At 38.1% G+C, this 16,738-nt stretch overlaps 1 protein-coding gene across 5 annotated transcripts; it reads left to right on the top strand.

Annotated features, from left to right (window-relative positions):
- The first annotated feature begins 701 nt into the window (after positions 1-701).
- On the top strand, positions 702-16,363 carry LOC114351968 (antichymotrypsin-2-like). Of its 5 annotated transcripts, none has more exons than XR_003655825.1 (15): positions 702-766; positions 1,808-1,888; positions 8,845-9,042; positions 9,556-9,741; positions 10,315-10,512; positions 11,216-11,349; positions 11,805-11,948; positions 12,248-12,451; positions 12,534-12,632; positions 13,090-13,230; positions 13,734-13,946; positions 14,148-14,292; positions 14,736-14,866; positions 15,997-16,131; positions 16,265-16,363. XR_003655825.1 is itself a non-coding variant. In XM_028303344.1 (14 exons), exons 1-14 carry the CDS (start codon positions 706-708, stop codon positions 16,268-16,270), a joined length of 1,941 nt encoding a protein of 646 aa, XP_028159145.1. In that variant the 5' UTR covers positions 702-705; the 3' UTR covers positions 16,271-16,363. The 5 variants fall into 5 exon arrangements, 3 of the variants coding, with proteins under 3 accessions (XP_028159145.1, XP_028159148.1, XP_028159146.1); XR_003655826.1 differs by having other exon boundaries at positions 14,739-14,866; XM_028303344.1 differs by lacking the exon at positions 15,997-16,131.
- The last annotated feature ends 375 nt before the right edge of the window (positions 16,364-16,738 follow it).

Genomic DNA, 16,738 nt, shown 5'->3' on the forward strand with positions numbered 1-16,738 from the left:
GTATCGCTTTACCTGTCACCCTGTATAATTACAGTAGCTATTATTTAACAACTATTATACTTAATTATTATCATTATATTTCTATTTTTAGCAATTAAATTACAAGTTCAGAATATATTTTTACAAAATATAATCGAAGAGTTGTATTTTAATTCGTTTTTATCAAAAAAGTATTAAAATATTTACATGTATGCGGAATACGCATGCGTACTAACCACATGAAATTCATAGATCCGGACGCGTTCCCGTGAAGTTTCACGCATGACTTATCCGCATGCAGATAAAAAGCTGCTATTTCTTAGAAAATAATAGTTTGGTTCGGTCTATAACACAACATAGCGCTTTAAATAATGTGTAGATTAATCATAACCCTTTTATGAAAAAAAATATTTACAACTTTACTAAATTTTATTCTCGCTTATCCCTTATGTTAAGCTAAATGCTTGTGTTATGAGTAGGTTTACCCCAATAGCCGGCGGGGTTCGAACCAACGTTCCTCAGATCTCGAGTCGGCCAGTCCGACACCTTCATCGTTGGGCTATTGTCGCTACATTTAATATTACTTAAAATATACGTACAAGAGTAATACGAAAGCGTTAATTAATTTACCGTTTAAACGTTTTTCTATTGTGAATTGTTTCAACAAGTGCACACTGCCGTATAAAAGAAGTAAGTGTCCTTGATAACAGACTAGAGCGGCTCACAATGTCGAAGTATATATTACTGCTGTGTGTTACTGGCTTTTTATTTCAAATAACTGCAGCAGGTATGTTTTTACGGTATTATTTTAACTTGCGCAAACGAGTCATTGTTCATGACACTAACATAGAACTGTCATACGAGTTATGAGCTGTCAAATCAATCTTTTCGTAGGCGGGTGTTGTGACGTCGTTTTTGGGGTACATAGTCTGAGTTGTGGTATTGAAATTGATTTTAAAATTAATAATTAGGAAATTAACTAAAGGTTTTTTGACAAGCTCACTTTTTTGAATGTTAAGTATGTTACCTGTAAAATATTCTGTTGGTGTCATAGTATTAAAGCCCTGGTGCAGGCAGTTTGCACTCTATACGAGTAATAGGTATGGTATTTTAATTGGGATTACATAATTTGTAAAATATTTGCTTCCAAAATGTTACTGGCCCTCTGATCTACTTATTACATAATCACAAAAAGAAATTCAACAGGTATTATTGAAGTGAAAAACAGTTTTGACTTTCCTTGTCCTACTCGTTTTTATTTGTTTACTGTAAAACAATTAACTCACAGTTAGGTGTATCCTGAAATAACAATAGGTATAGCAACGTACGTAGGAGCACAACCTGATCTTCAAAGAATATATTATTTTGATGTGGCTCTGTCTTCAGAGTTGTTCTTTCTAGTGACATGTTGGAAGACTACAGTAGTGTGTACTTGTGTAGGTACGTTTACAAGCTGAGAAATATAAGTCTTATTAATATGCTGGACCCCATCAGTTCCTTTTCATAGATCGTCGTTACTTTACGACATATTAGCCATAGTATTTTTTGGCTCAGGAAAATAGCCTGTCCATCAGTAGGTACACACAGTATCATGTGGGGCTCGAACCAACTAATAACCTGGGGTGTTCCCCGTCTTGGGTACTAGAGACGACACGTCGGGACCCATCATGCCTGCCCTCAACGGGGGCCGATGGGATTAGCCGGGACCACGGGACTAATCCTATCCGATGGCGGTGGTGACCTATGCAATTCAGGAGAGCCTTGAACCTTGCACTTGTAATTTTTTTTGACTTCATGTCATTTTAACTTATTTTATTTTTATTTCTAGATACTTCGGAAACTAATGAGTCTGTAAGCGATCAATCATCACTGGAAAGTGACGAGGATTGCTATTATGAAGTGCCGGAACGTAAGAAAAACATTTTTTTAATAGAAAATTGTTAGCAAACTGTAACATTGCAATTTTAGTTGCCATTTGGTTCCGCTTTAAATAAATAATAAATAAATAAATAATCTTTGGACAATTTCACACAGCGCCAGCTAGCCCCAAAGTAAGCAACTTAATGCTTGTGTTATGGGTGCTAGCTTAACGGATATACTACTTATATATTTTTTTAAATACATAAATATTACACATAGTCACACCCAGACCCGTCACAGAAATTAAAATTCATCATTTCAATTTCTGCCCGGCCGGGAATCGAACCCGGGACCTCTCGGCATAGTAGTCCGTTCTGAACCACTACACCAAACGGCCGACTTTATATTGAAAGATCTATTCAATATTTCAAATGAATATTTAAGTCTTAGTCAATAATGTATTCCCTTTGATCGACGATAGCACTTCGCCCGTTCATTGGTATTATAAATTAATTTCATTTGTTTGCAATAAGTACACCTGTTTTAACAAATATTGATTTATGCTTTTTTTGATAGCACAATGAACGCGCGAATAATAAAATTCACACTTGAGTTAACAAAAAACACGTGTAGCCATGGATTATCTTTCAGGCGACATTGAAAAATGTTTTTTCCATTTCTAACTACTAAATCGAAAAACACGATCAATATATCGACGGCAGAAAGCGGAAACGTCGTATCTCAAAAATTGGCTAAAATGACTTTTAATTGTATTGTATTAAGAAAAAAAAGCCGCGTCGAATGGTGTATGTATCGTCTTTCTACGATGAAAAAAAATATAGATACGTCATAGAATTTTTTCCAGTTTTTTTACAATTTACTTGACCAATTGCTGTAACTAGTCAAAAAATCGCAATTTTCGAAAATAAAATAGATACGACCACACTACTAGTATGTTAAACAGTTACAGCACTCTTTTTCTGAGTCCAACATTGATTTTAAAGGAGATACAGCATTTCAGCCGCCCTAAAATCTTACGATGTCGAACATACAGTAAATGCGCCGAACTGACGTGAGTACTTATAAAATAGTTACTGCATTTCAAACGTATCATCTAATAGCGAAAAACTTACTAACATCATTAGAATAGAGTCTTGTTTTGTGTACAGCAAGTAATACGTCACTCTAGCAAAACAAACCCCCTCCACCCGCTGCGTCATACGCCATTCTGATCGCGCGGCAGTTGTGCGTTAGCGCCGATAGTGAGAACGCAGAATTGTAAATTCTTAAAATAAATATTATTTTACATTTTTATTTGTTGTTTCGTTTCAGCCGAAAGACGTCCACTGCTGGACAAAGGCCTCCCCCAAGGATTTCCACAAAGACCGGTCCAGCGCCGCTCGCATCCAGGCACCACCCGCGACCTTCATCAGATCGTCGGTCCACCTAGTGGGAGAGAGAACTTTCCTGCCCCAGCGGCCATCAGCTCTTCGAGCTATGTGCCCCGCACACTGCCACTTCATTTTAGCGATTCTGCGGGATATGTCAGTCACTCTGGTTCTCCTACGGATCTCCTCATTTCTGATTCGATCACGCAGGGAAACTCCGAGCATAGCACGCTCCATCGCTCTTTGGGTGACTTTGAGCCTTCTTATGAAGCCCATAGTAAGCGACCACGTCTCAGATCCGTATACCATCACTGGCAACTAGTGGCAGCACACATTGGTCAAATACTTTTGACTTGAGACACTGCGGTGTTTCGGACGAGAAAATTTCGCGAAGCTTCCCGAACGCTGCCCAGCCGAGTTGGATTCGACGATTGACCTCTTTCTCGAAGTTGGCCCTACCTAACTGGACTGTTTGTCCCAGGTATACATAATTGTCAACAACTTCGAGTGTAGTGTCTCCAAGATTCAGAGGAGTGGGTACAACACGGGCATTTGACATGATTTTTGTCTTGTCCATGTTCATTTTAAGACCCACTTGTTGAGAGGCTCTACTGAGGCCATCGAGCATTGTGTTTAGGTCATCCACGGTCTCAGCTATGACTACGATATCGTCCGCGAAACGAAGGTGGGTGATATACTTGCCGTTGATATTTATGCCGAATCCGCTCCAGTCCAGAAGCTTTAAAACATCTTCCAGGGCGGTGGTGAACAGTTTCGGAGATATGACATCTCCCTGTCTCACTCCTCGCTGCAACTGGATAAGTTTCGAGTTCTGATCCTGGAGGCGGACCGACATTGTGACGTTTTCGTACAAGCCCTTCAGCACTTCGATGTATCTATAGTCAATTTGGCACCGTTGGAGAGACTGTAACAATGCCCAGGTCAGTCGAAGGCTTTCTCATAGTCCACAAACGCTTAAGTGGCTGATTATAATCAGCCGTAGCGTATGTATGTGGTATATGGTACTAAAGCCTTTCCGGAAACCGGCTTGTTCGGGAGGCTGGAAGTCGTCGAGCCTGCGTGCGAGACGGTTCGTGATGACTCTAGAAAACAGCTTGTAGACATGGCTCAGAAGTGAGATGGGTCTATAAATTTTTCAACAAGGTTTTGTCGCCTTTTTTGATGAAAAGTTTCACCACACTTCTGTGCCACGCCGTAGGCGTTTTTCCCTCAAGTATGACGGAATCGAACAGCCTCTGAAGAGCCTTTAGTACCGGTCTTCCGCCTGCTTTCAGAAGCTCAGCCGTGATTCCATCATCACCCGGTGCCTTGTTGTTTTTCAGCAGTTTGAGCGCCATTCTAATCTCGTACAGACTGACGTCCGGGATATCTTCGGTGTAGTGTCGGGTCAATCTAGCTTTTGGGTCTTCAGCTAGATTTGGGAAGTACACTCGTGTATAATTGTCCATAGAACTTCTCAACTTCTTCCAATAACTCAGGCCCCGACGAGATGTCTCTGCCATCCTCGGTCTTCAGCTTGGTCAGTTGACTTTGGCCAAGCTGAAGACCCCTTGCGAACACTTTAGAGCCTTTGTTACGCTCAATCGCCTCTTTAATACGATCTGTATTAAATTGGCGTAGGTCGCGAGTCAAAGACTTGGAGATCTGTCTGTTAAGACGCCGATACTGAGCAGCATCTTCAGAGGACTGCAGAACCAAGTTTCGTCTCTCTTCTATAAGTTTATTGGTGAGGTCAGAGATCTTTTTGGTTTCTTTTGAACGACGGGTTTTAAAGAACTTAGACCCAGTCGTTTGGACAATTTCCACGAACCTGTCATTGTATTCGTCCACAATTTCGCAGTCTCCCAGGCATTCGAAACGATTTTGCAACTCGAACTGAAAGCTTTCGGGGTTTTGGAGTTGGATGGGCGCTGGGCGGAGCGTAGACTTCATCAGTCGAGCTTCACAACGGTAAAATGGGACCGGGAGCTATGTATGGCTCTGGAAATATCCTCATATACATACAGTCTCCACTTCGTCGTCGGGGTGTTCCGTGGTCGGTGCGTATACCTGTATGACCTTCAGCGAATACCGTTTGGTGATTCTGAGTATAAGGTACGCTACCCTCGCCGAAATACTCTCGAGCTCGTTTGCCTCCTATCACATAAAAAAAAAAAAAAAAAAAAAAAGATCTGGACCACGTTGTTGACAAGGGACTTGTGGACGATAAACCCGACACCACCCTGGGACTGTTGGTCGCCCTCCCGGAAATAGAGCAGGTTTCCGGATTTCAGGATTATGGTGTCCTCCCCCTCTCTTCGGACTTCGCATAATCCTACGATATCCCACCGCAACCTGCTCAGTTCTTCCTCGAATTCGGCGAGCCTCACGTCAGGCCGCAGCGTGCGAGTGTTAAATGTTGCCAGGGCCAGAGGTCGTCGGGGTTGGTAGCCTGTCGGTACCCGGTGATTCTTAGCACCTCTCGCCCCAACGTTACCGTGACCGCTACCGTGGCCCGGGATAGTAGGGCCGCCGGGGACTAGGGGCCGTGTTTTTTTGTGTCTCTTCATGAGGGGATTTTGCCTTAATCGCCACGCTTGGCAGGCGGGTTAGCGATCGCAGTTTTTTTTTGTGAGGTTTCGCACGCAGACGCTGCTGCCCGTCCGGTGCTGCAGGGATTTTGTCGCCTATTACGACACGCCTCCTGTTGGCGGTGGGGAAGAGTATTCTTTATGGCCGTCCCCCCCACACGGCACTTGTTGTTTACGTGTTTAAAAATAATAAATGGCAAACCTCAGGACAAAGTATAAGTAAGTGATTGTTGCAAGCAATAAAGAGAAAGTATAGCAGACTGATTTATGTAACTAATGAACAAAGAAGGAAAAGTAACATGATGATTATTTTTATTTAGTTTAAAAACTAATACTGAATTTAGCAGATTGATTGTTGAAACTAATGAAGAAGAAAAACTATGGCAGGCTGATTGTTAAACTTTTAAAGAGAAAGTGTATGCTTCTTAAAATTAATGAAGAAGAGAGATAAAGTAATAAAGTAATAAAGAAGATTATTTTTGTCGGACTGATTATTATAATTAAAAAACAGACTGATTTTTTTGTGCCATTACATTCTTAAAATTTAAATAAAACAGTTAAGAAAAAGATACAGTATTTTATTGTTTTCACATCTCTGACTCTTATTGTATATAAAACATTTCAAATGTAGAAAGTTATTTCATTAAAAGGTCCATACAGCTAAATAGCCCTGTAGAGTTTATCGTTTCTTTGAGATACAGCAGATCCGCTGCCTGGGAACTGAAGTCAACTTAAATAAGTCATACATTTTACCTTCCTGATACAACATTTCTGCAGCTCGATATTAAAAAATCAATTGCTGTAACTAGTCAAAAGTCAATGAAGTAGTAACTCTAGAATATTCCAATCACCTTTATTAAATAAAGTTTAATTAGTAGACAAAACATGTAAAATTTCAGCTTTCTAACTTTCTTAATTTAAGATTTATGAATTTTTGAAATAGTTTTTTTGCTCTGGTGTAAAATCGGACTTTTTGAGATACGACAAAATCGCTTTCTGCCGTCGATATTCAAATATTGAGCAAATTTTTCTTGGAATAAACAAAAGTAGGTATCTGGGCATTTCTACTGTACGGTGTATTTTTTCTCAATTCGGTGCTAAAATTTATATTTAGTTTTTTAAGTAGTTTCAATACAAAAAAATAAATGTTACTCCATTCTGAATGTAAAAATAGCATTGTCACTAAATATTGTGAAGTGGTTTATGAGAAATGTTAAGCATCGAATTGAGAGAGCACCGAATTGAGAAAATGAATCACGGAATTGAGAAATGAATCTCCAAATATAAAAATCGCTTCGCAAACTTAGAATTCATGACATTATGAAGAAATACCTAATGTATTTCAATAATTAATATAATAAATACTTAAAACGTTTTGATATCTGATTGCTGGTCTATTAGTTAGATGGTTCATTTTAGGTTTATGTGTCTGAAATACCAATGGAATAAAACAAAAATCCTAATCAATACATATGTTAAATTTTTTAATAAGGAACTATAATAAATTCTTAATTTTTATATATTATTTTAATTTTATTTAAATAAAACAAATAAATACATAACACAGGGTCTCTTTGTTTATTTATTCTTAACCTTAAACATAAAACAAATATTGCAAAACCCAAGAGCTAGATTGACCTGACAATATACCGAAGATATTATATCGGATGTCAGTTTGTACACGATTAAAATGGCACTCAAATAGCTGAAATACAACAAGGCACCAGGTGTTACGGCATTATAGCTGAGCTTCGCCGGTACTAAAGGCTCTACAGAAGCAGTTCAATTCCGTCATTCTCGAAGAAAAACCGCCTTTGGTATGGCACAGAAGTGTGGTGATAGCATAATAGACTCATCTCACTTATGAGGCGTGTTTACAAGCTGTTTTCGAGAGTCCTTACGAATCATCTCGTTCGCAGACTCGACGACTTCCAGTCTTCCGAACAAGCTTGTTTCCGAAAAGGCTTTAGTATTGTGGTACACAAATAAGTACGCTACGGCAGATTATACAGAAGACCAAGGAGTCGCGATATCGGGGATGATATCAGCAGTAATCTCATTAAATACTTCATGAACATTATTAATGTCGCACACCGATTTGAGAAATGACCAGTGACCAAAATTTCTGAGTGATTTCAAACCTCTGAAAAATGCTCCTCAAAGCGACTGATCCCTCTTTTATACTGCTCGACCACTCGAGTGCAACTGCTAGTTTATGGGAATCAGGCGTGGGTGTTCGTACTGTGCGTTGTTAGTGATTTAAGAGCACAAAAGTAAAAATCACGGAATTGAGGCTCACACGTCGGACAAAATTTAAATGTGTTACTGTATTAAAACCCAAGGACTTGCAATAAAGAAACTCATTTATATAGCTTTATTAACTATCCCTTGTTCTGTGAATGTGGGTTTCATAATGGGGAAGTTATTATTTCAAAAGTTATAAAGCAAAAACGAGTAAATTCTGGAAACCGGACACTCCATTTTAGGCCAAATTTCGCCCGTTTTTGAACTTTTGCATTTTTTCAAGGCGAGATGTAAAACCTGGCGGTCTTCTAAATATGCTCTCCATCAAGTCAAGAGTCCTATAAATACGTGTGATTTTTTTCAAGTCCGTACTTCAATTTTAAAGGTACTTTTTTCGCCCCAGTAGGTCGATCGGTCGTCCCCGTAGAAATGCCCATCTGCTAGATGGGAAGATCTAAAATGCTAAACGCAAAAGGCTCATTCGCGAAAAGGTTCTTTAGGCTGGTTAAAAAAGGTCATGTTTGTAGAAGTAAAACTCCATAAGGCAATTTCCAATCTTGCGAAAGAGATCCAGAAAAATTGTATTTAATTTCTAATTCATCAATTAGGTGTAGCTAATTCTTTAACCTTTCCCATACCATCAGAAAAAATGATGAACCTAAATTAGAAATAGAAAGGACAGCTTAAGATTAAGAAAGAAAAAAAGAAAAATATATAGTCCAAATACGAAATCATATTAGATTAGTTATGAATATAAATTAATATTCCATATTACATTTCAGCTCAATGCCCGGAGAACGAACAATTCTCCCAATGCCCGTTCAGTACATGTCGGCCTCAAACCTGCCAAGAGGCAGGATTCCCAGTGCCATGCCCCATAATGGGCCCTGATGGTCAATGCCCTGGAGAACCAGGGTGCATCTGTGTTAGCGGATATTTAAGAAACGACGAAGGCGTTTGCATCCCTGAGAAGCAATGTCGTGAGTAACATTTTGGTTAGTTGAATTATTAAGATACATGTAGGTATGCAGGTACCCATTATTAGGTACCATTACGTATTAAAACATACCGCCTACTCCAATTTTTGCATGGCCTATAGGTTAACTAAGGGATAATGCCATATGGTATTAAGTGATATTAAGTTCGTACACTCTGTTCAATGCACATAAGATTGCGCTCGCATTATTATTTATTTTTTTATGCACAACGAGGAAGATCTTGGCCTGTATCTCACCTGATGGTATGTAATTTAGGTAATTAGAATTTTCATTCAATAAGTGATTTGTGCACAAACATAATATTCGTTGCTCTTTGATTATAGTAGGTACTGCTTCTCTGCACTGATCGAAGAGCGATCAGTGTAATTGTAATTGAAACTTTCAGGGTTACACCGTATAAAATTAATATTAAAATATTTATATCTCGTCTTGTGAGGTGTAAAATAAAGGGTTACCTATCTATCTTTAACACAACAATGAATTATCTTTTCACAGCATCTTGTGGGGGCGACAAAAACGCAGTCCGAGGCTGTGGAGTCCACTGTCGCAACACCTGCGCCACTTATAAAGCTTCAAAAAAATTGCCGTGTCCACTGTTCTGTAACCTGAACGGCTGTGATTGCAGACAAGGATTCGTATTTGACGGAAACTTGAAGAGATGTGTGAGACCTCAGGATTGCAGTAAGTCTTAGGCTGGGTTGCAGCATCTTACTTTGACTTTAACAAATGTCAGAAGCTGTCAAACTCCATAGAGTCCATATAAAACACACCGGTTATCGTTATATTTACTGTTAAAGTTAGGTGGTGCAACTCAGCCTTATTGTGGAATAGCGAGATTGGTGATTATAATAATCAAACGATTTAGTTCGAATCTTCTTTTGAAGTCGATAAAGTATTTTTCTTTTATTTAATAAGAATGTAATTTGGCGTAGATGTTGAATAGATCTTATAACTACTAAATTATGGGACTACTTTCATCCACCCTCATAATATTTGATGAGTATACGATAGTACGATACACTTTATTACATTTCGACTGTTCAAAATGGGTACAGTCAAGTCTAAGTCAAAGTCAAAAAGTAATTTTTGACACCCAAAGTGGCCAAAAAGTTGATAACACAACCTTATTCCAATGGCAAAGACGTACTGGGAACTTGTTGGCTACTTTGGATGTCACAAATTATTTGTACATGATACAAAAATTTTCATTGACAAAGTAACAGAGCAGGTTGTTAAAATACTGACTTTTTCCAGCACCAACTTGTCAAGTGAACGAAGTGTTTGAGTCATGTTCCAATGTCATATGCCGTACTCAGAATTGTGCTGATAAAGGCAAGAATATACCATGCAGAGGTATAACCGATAGACGCTGTGACCCCAAATGTCTTTGCCGAGAAAACTATATGAGGAATAAGGATGGAAAATGTATACCCGAAGACCAGTGTGAAGCGGGTAAGTTTGGCATTATAATAAGTGGAAGCAGACAGCTAGTCTCGTTCGAAAACTCAAGTCATTGTCATACAACAAAGAAGAAGACCAGTCTGACTCCAAGGACAAACTTTCAGCTTAGGCACCCCTACTTGTAAATAAAATTTATTTTCAGAAGTTAACTTGTAAAGATCACGTCTTATTCTTTACCAATATATAGGCGTTAGTCATTACCAATATACCAAGACAAAAGTATTTGACCAGTGTGTAGCCAGAGATGGTCTGATGATGGTCTGGTGATCTGAAACGTGGTCGCTCACTATGGTCCTCACAATAAGGCTCAAGGTCTCCCAAAGGGCGATGGAGTTTGGCTAGAGATGGCGGCTATGCTCGGAGTTTCCCTGCGTGATCGAATAAGAAATGAGCAGGAGAACCAAAGTAACCGACATAGCTCGCAGAAATTGCTAAAATCAAGTGGCAGTGGGCGGGTACTTCTAATAGGTGGACCTACGATCTGGAAAAGGTCGCTGGAAGAGCCTGTGGATGTGGACAGCGCAGAACCGTTCATTGTGGAAAACCTTGGGGGAGGCCTTTGTCCAGCAGTGGACGTCATTTGACTGAAACGAACCTACCAATATACTTTTAGCAATACAGCTCCTGGTAACTCTGCCACGAAGAAGGAAGTAACTCAATTGTTTTCATTTATTTTTCTTTTCCTTTATTTTAGCATCTAACACAACTGCACAAGGACCTGATTCACCGTCATCAACAAACACAAGTACGAGCACATGTACCGATGCCGCCACTCAGGAGGCAAATTTGGAACGAGGAAACACCATCTTTACGGGAAAAGTCTTCTATGTAAGTCACTTTTTCAGTAAGTCTAATCATCAAAATTAAATCATTAAACTATCCAAAATGTAGACTCCCGGTTGGAGGTCGGGGCACATCCACACCCAAGGTGGATCGACGCTAGATGCAGGCCCCTACAAACCAGGCGATGTGAAAATCATTGAAGAAGGCTTTCATCCATCAGCTAAATATGTATAAATATAATAAATACAATAAATAAATAAATTGGAGGTGGCTCGGCTTCTGCTGCCAAGGGCTACCTATCTCAGATAGCGCTGATTTCCAGCTACTCTTACAGACTTCTCTTAAGGTTTTAAACGAGAAAATGCTCACGGGACTTAGAAAATACGAGTAAAAAGAGAAAAAAAATCTTATTGAAGTACACTTTATTGTTTGTGCCTGTATGAATTAGATATTAATTGTCACTTCCATTAGACTTTTTACACATTATAGCTTTCTTACAGCAAGTTGTGAAGAACAATCCAGAAAAAAGCGTAATAGTGTCACCATTATCGGTACTTCCACCCTTGGGTATACTCGCTTTGAGTTCCAGAGGCCAAACGAACCAAGAATTGCTGAATGCACTTAACCTCAAAAGTAACGACGATGTAAGTACTTAATTTTTATTAGACCAACATTATGTTGTCTTTTAGTCTGAATCTTAGAGTTCTCAATTAAACAATTAACTACATCAAGTTAATTGTTTAATGCGATCCCCGCGTCGACCGGTGGACTATCGTGGTGAACCTACTTCTAACACAAGCATACATTTAATTTTTAGTCGGTGGAAATAATAGTAATTCGTAATACAATTTATGAAGCAAGCAAAATGGTCAAAACCTCGGGTTCTAATATTGCAACCATACAAATTTCTTATTCTATATTGTTTTCTTTTTATTGACTGCAGGTAAGATGTGCTTTTCCCGGTCATCTACGTCAGATAACAGCAACGAACGGAACGGAATTGGACTACGGTGCCAAAATTTACGTCTACGAACAAGGCAAACTCAACCAAACTGTGCAAAATGACGCGAAAAACGTATTTAATGCGTCAGTAGAGAGTCTGGATTTCACTAATCCTAATAACGCCAGTGATGTCATTAACAATTGGGTAAGCAATTGTAAACCATAAATTTTATTATTGTAACAAAAGAAAAGGAACTCTTGGTAAATGTTAATCTTGGTAAAAATAGGTTTCAGATGTTACAAAGGGAAAGATTACTAAACTTACATCGCCGGATATGTTTGATGCTATGACACGATTGGTCATAGCCGATGCCATTTATTTCAAGGTAAGTTAAAAAGAACATGATATTTCACTACGCATATTATTTATTTATTTTTAAACGATTTTATATGCAGTTTCGGTTAGTGTCCGTGACTTCCACCCGGCATGTAGCACACTGAAAACCAGTGTCGTAGCCTTTCCCACCGTGGGCCACGGCATATATGCTGAGTGGAGTCCCGTTGCGATGGGCATCGCTGTTGTAACAGGGTGGCACACTTCACTTTTTATTTCCTTGTAATATTTATGTGCTATTTCTATGACTATTTCTGTCTTTTTTCAGTATACTTTCTTTGTTCATCTTAGTAAATATTTCTTTCTTTCTTTTATTTTATTAAACAGAGTTTTTTTTACAATTTTATTGTAACTATGAGCTGTGCTACGAGTACCAATAGTTTTTAATGAACTTACTTGGTCACTGACGAATATGGCAATATAGTTTAAATTAACACCATTACTTTCAGGGCCTTTGGAAATATGAATTCAACATAAATAATACAAAACCCAGAGATTTCCATGTTAACAGTAATAAAACTATACAAGTGCCAACCATGCAACAGAAAGGGAAATTCCAATATGCCGAGTTATCAGATCTTAACGTCCAGGTAAGTTGAAATCAGTTACCCATTTTTTCAACGTTTACAAATACATAGAAATTTCTATCCTGTAAGCTAGGTCAGGTAATTTGGAAGTCCTCTTATCGACTCAATTTGTATGAGGACCAAACTATCAACCGGTAAATAAGGCTGAGTTGAACCACCTAACTTTGACCGCTACTTTGACGATAACCGATGTTTTTTGTATGGAGTTTTACAGATGTTTGACGTTTGTTAAAGTTAAAGTAAGATGGTGCAACCCAGCCTTAATCTGTAGCCTGCGGGGTGTCTTACGCACGTATTCACAAACGATGCTTGCTTAAGTGAAGCAGCAAATCGAACGCACAGCGTTGAATAGAGCTTTGTGATTGGTTCGCGTGTCACCCTGTGCGTCCACCAGTACTGTGAGACCTCATAGTGAATACGGGCGTTTCTCGCCTTGTGGGAGGAACTATCGGAATCTTTAAATAGTAAACTGAGGAATTATAAGAACATGTTTGGCCTTTTTCCAGGTTGTAGAACTGCCATACAAAGATGAAGATATAACATTTTTGGTAGTTTTGCCAAGGGAAACTGATGGGCTATTATCAGTTGCGGAGAAACTCCAAGATCCAACAGTAATAGACAAAATTTACGGTAGTCTGTCTGAACAAACAGTGACCATTTTCTTGCCTAGAATACCAGAAGTATCAACGAGGACGAATTTGATTGATGTCTTGAGATCGGTAGGATTTGATTGTATTTTAACCAAAGTTTTACATAATTTATTATCAGTGTTTATTTATTTCCCAAGAGTTGCTTTAAAGATTATTCAAATAATACTAATTCAAATAGTCCAATGAACAAAGGTTTTGGTAGCCCTCTTTTCGGAAAAGATATCGAAAAGGTTTTTTTTGGAGCATAATGCTGTATATTTTGGTTTACAGATTGGTATAACATTAGTCTTCGATTCCGCCAAATCTGAGCTGAGTGGCATGACCGTACCCGATGAGGCTCTTTACGTGTCTGATGCTGTCCAGGAAGCAACCATCACTGTAAATGAGGAGGGAGCTGAAGCCGCCGCTGCGAATGGTAAGTTTCGCATCATCAGTAGGTATTGTGTTATTATAGAAATACAGGGTGTTAGGTAAATGGGTAATGGGTATATGAGCCGACACTAGCCCATGTTAACATGGTCATATAAATGGTATGGTGAAGTCAGAAAATTGATAATATCTTCATTTTAATTATTTTAATTTTCATACAAATCGGATTTTATAAAATTTATTTTGTATGAAAATAAAAAAAAATTAAATGATGATATTATACAAATTTCTGACTTCACCATACCATTATATGCCCATGTTAACATGGACTAGTGTCGGCTCATATACCCATTTACCTAACACCCTGTATACCATTATCAATCCAACAGTTCATATTTTCAACTGTGCCACTTTTCATTCTAATTTAGAAGCACTTCAATGTAATTTATAACGTGTTATTTTTGATTAAAATAAGTATAAATTTTTCAGCAGTTGTTATAGTATCAAGAAACATGCCGTTGCCTCCACCAGTTGAATTCAAATTAATCGCCGACCATCCATTTGTATTCCTAATAAGAGTCAGAAATTTGATTATATTCATAGGGACTTTTGCGAATAAGGTTTGAATTTAAAAAAGTTTTAACAGCTTTATGGTACTTACAGTTAGCGACAAATATACTCAAAACCTAATAAATCGCACCTTCTGCGACGCGAACATTAAAGATTTTCTTCTGACACAATCATGGTGCCCCAACAATATTAGTGTTATTTGAAAGCCCAATAAAATATTCTTAAAGAAAAACACATTTAATTTCTTAACAAATGATTAACATACACCATAAAATGTGACTTGAAAAAAACCTCACTTTGGACTCACCTCTGGGATCAATTGACCAATTTTTATGGTCATAAAACCAAATAATGATCTCACGTGTCTTCTTTAACAGATGGATAGCGATTAATCCCAACTTAACAGTGTTAATATAGCCATAAAAGTTGGCTCAAGCGTAATTACCTATTTTTTGAACAAGTGACTTTGGATCCTTCTAAAGACACATTTTTGGGGTAAAAACCTTTCCTTTAATGAAATGAAGTTTAGAACTAGGCTTTTAAATGGTGCCAATAGTGGTGGGGATGCATACGTTTGAAAGTGCTTGTCGCGGAAGGTGCGATTTATTTGATGTCGAGGTAGATCGTGATATCCAAAGTGGCCAATAAGTTGAAAACACAACCTTATTCCAACTGTAACAAAGACGTGTCGCGAACTTATTGTCTACTTTGGGTGTCACAAACTATTTGACGCTGACTGTATAATCTTAGCACAAATAAAAATTCCTACTTGCAATCAACGTCAGAATTAATAATGAATAACATCATTATTTTCTTCCTTTTTCTTATTACTAAAAACTCTATTACCTATTGTGGGGCTGCGTGACAGGTCAAAAATGTAACTTTAACTCACTTGCAGGGCTAGGATGCGCGCCACGATTAACTTTTATCGATGATGCGCGATAAGCCCATACATTTGTCGTCTACAACGATAAGGATTTATCATGGCGCGCATCCCTGTTTTTTGGTAGATACACTCCCGTATTCACAAACAATGCTTGCTTAAGTTAAGCAGCAAATCGAACGCACAGCGTTGAATAGAGCTCTGATTGGTTCGTGTGTCACCCTGTCCACGCACACTGTGAGACCTCATAGTAATGTTTGTGAATACGGGCGTACCTTATTTGTTGTATGGTTGCAGCTTTCGGTGTGACAGCTTTGTCGGCTACCATCGGGGGACCTAAAGAATACTATTTCAACGCCGATCATCCTTACGCTATTTACATTAATATTCGCCGCCGTATAACACTGTTTTGTGGAGCGTTTTATGGATAAGGTGGGACTTATTAAACCTACTAACAAGATAAATAATCTTTTTCAATACCCGCTTTTAACTGTAAAGTCAGCAACGTGTTTTCTGATTCTTTTAATTTAAATGAGGAATAAACTAACGTACTTTTTTATTGCAGGCTTGAAAGACTACACCCACTTTTCCGGACACGAGAACTCATTTCTTCGAATGTATTTTTACCTGATGGTGTCTTTAATAAATGAAAATTCAACCTTAACTATGTGTTTTTACTCAACAGACCCGGAATATAGATAATTATATCGGAATGTTAAATTTTAAATAATTATGGCTCACGTAACTCTGACAAAATGTCCTAAAAAATTGTATAATAATTATGGTAGATAGCAATAATAAAGAAATAAAATAAAAAGATATAAAATTATTCCTAGAATCCCATAAAATTATGACAGAATTCTATAAAATCGATTTAAAATAGTGAGTGTGCTTCGGAAAAGATTCACTCATTTATGACTCATCGAAAATGTTTTTAATATTGAAACAGAAATTGGAGATAATAACAATAGAAATCCTTGAAAATGTGACACTGCACTATACTAGCCATAAATTAATTAAGCAAAGTACAGATACAAGG

Source organism: Ostrinia furnacalis, unplaced genomic scaffold (genome assembly GCF_004193835.3).
Source record: "Ostrinia furnacalis isolate ACB-3 unplaced genomic scaffold, ASM419383v2 OfSCF1232, whole genome shotgun sequence".
Lineage (NCBI taxonomy): Eukaryota > Metazoa > Arthropoda > Insecta > Lepidoptera > Crambidae > Ostrinia > Ostrinia furnacalis.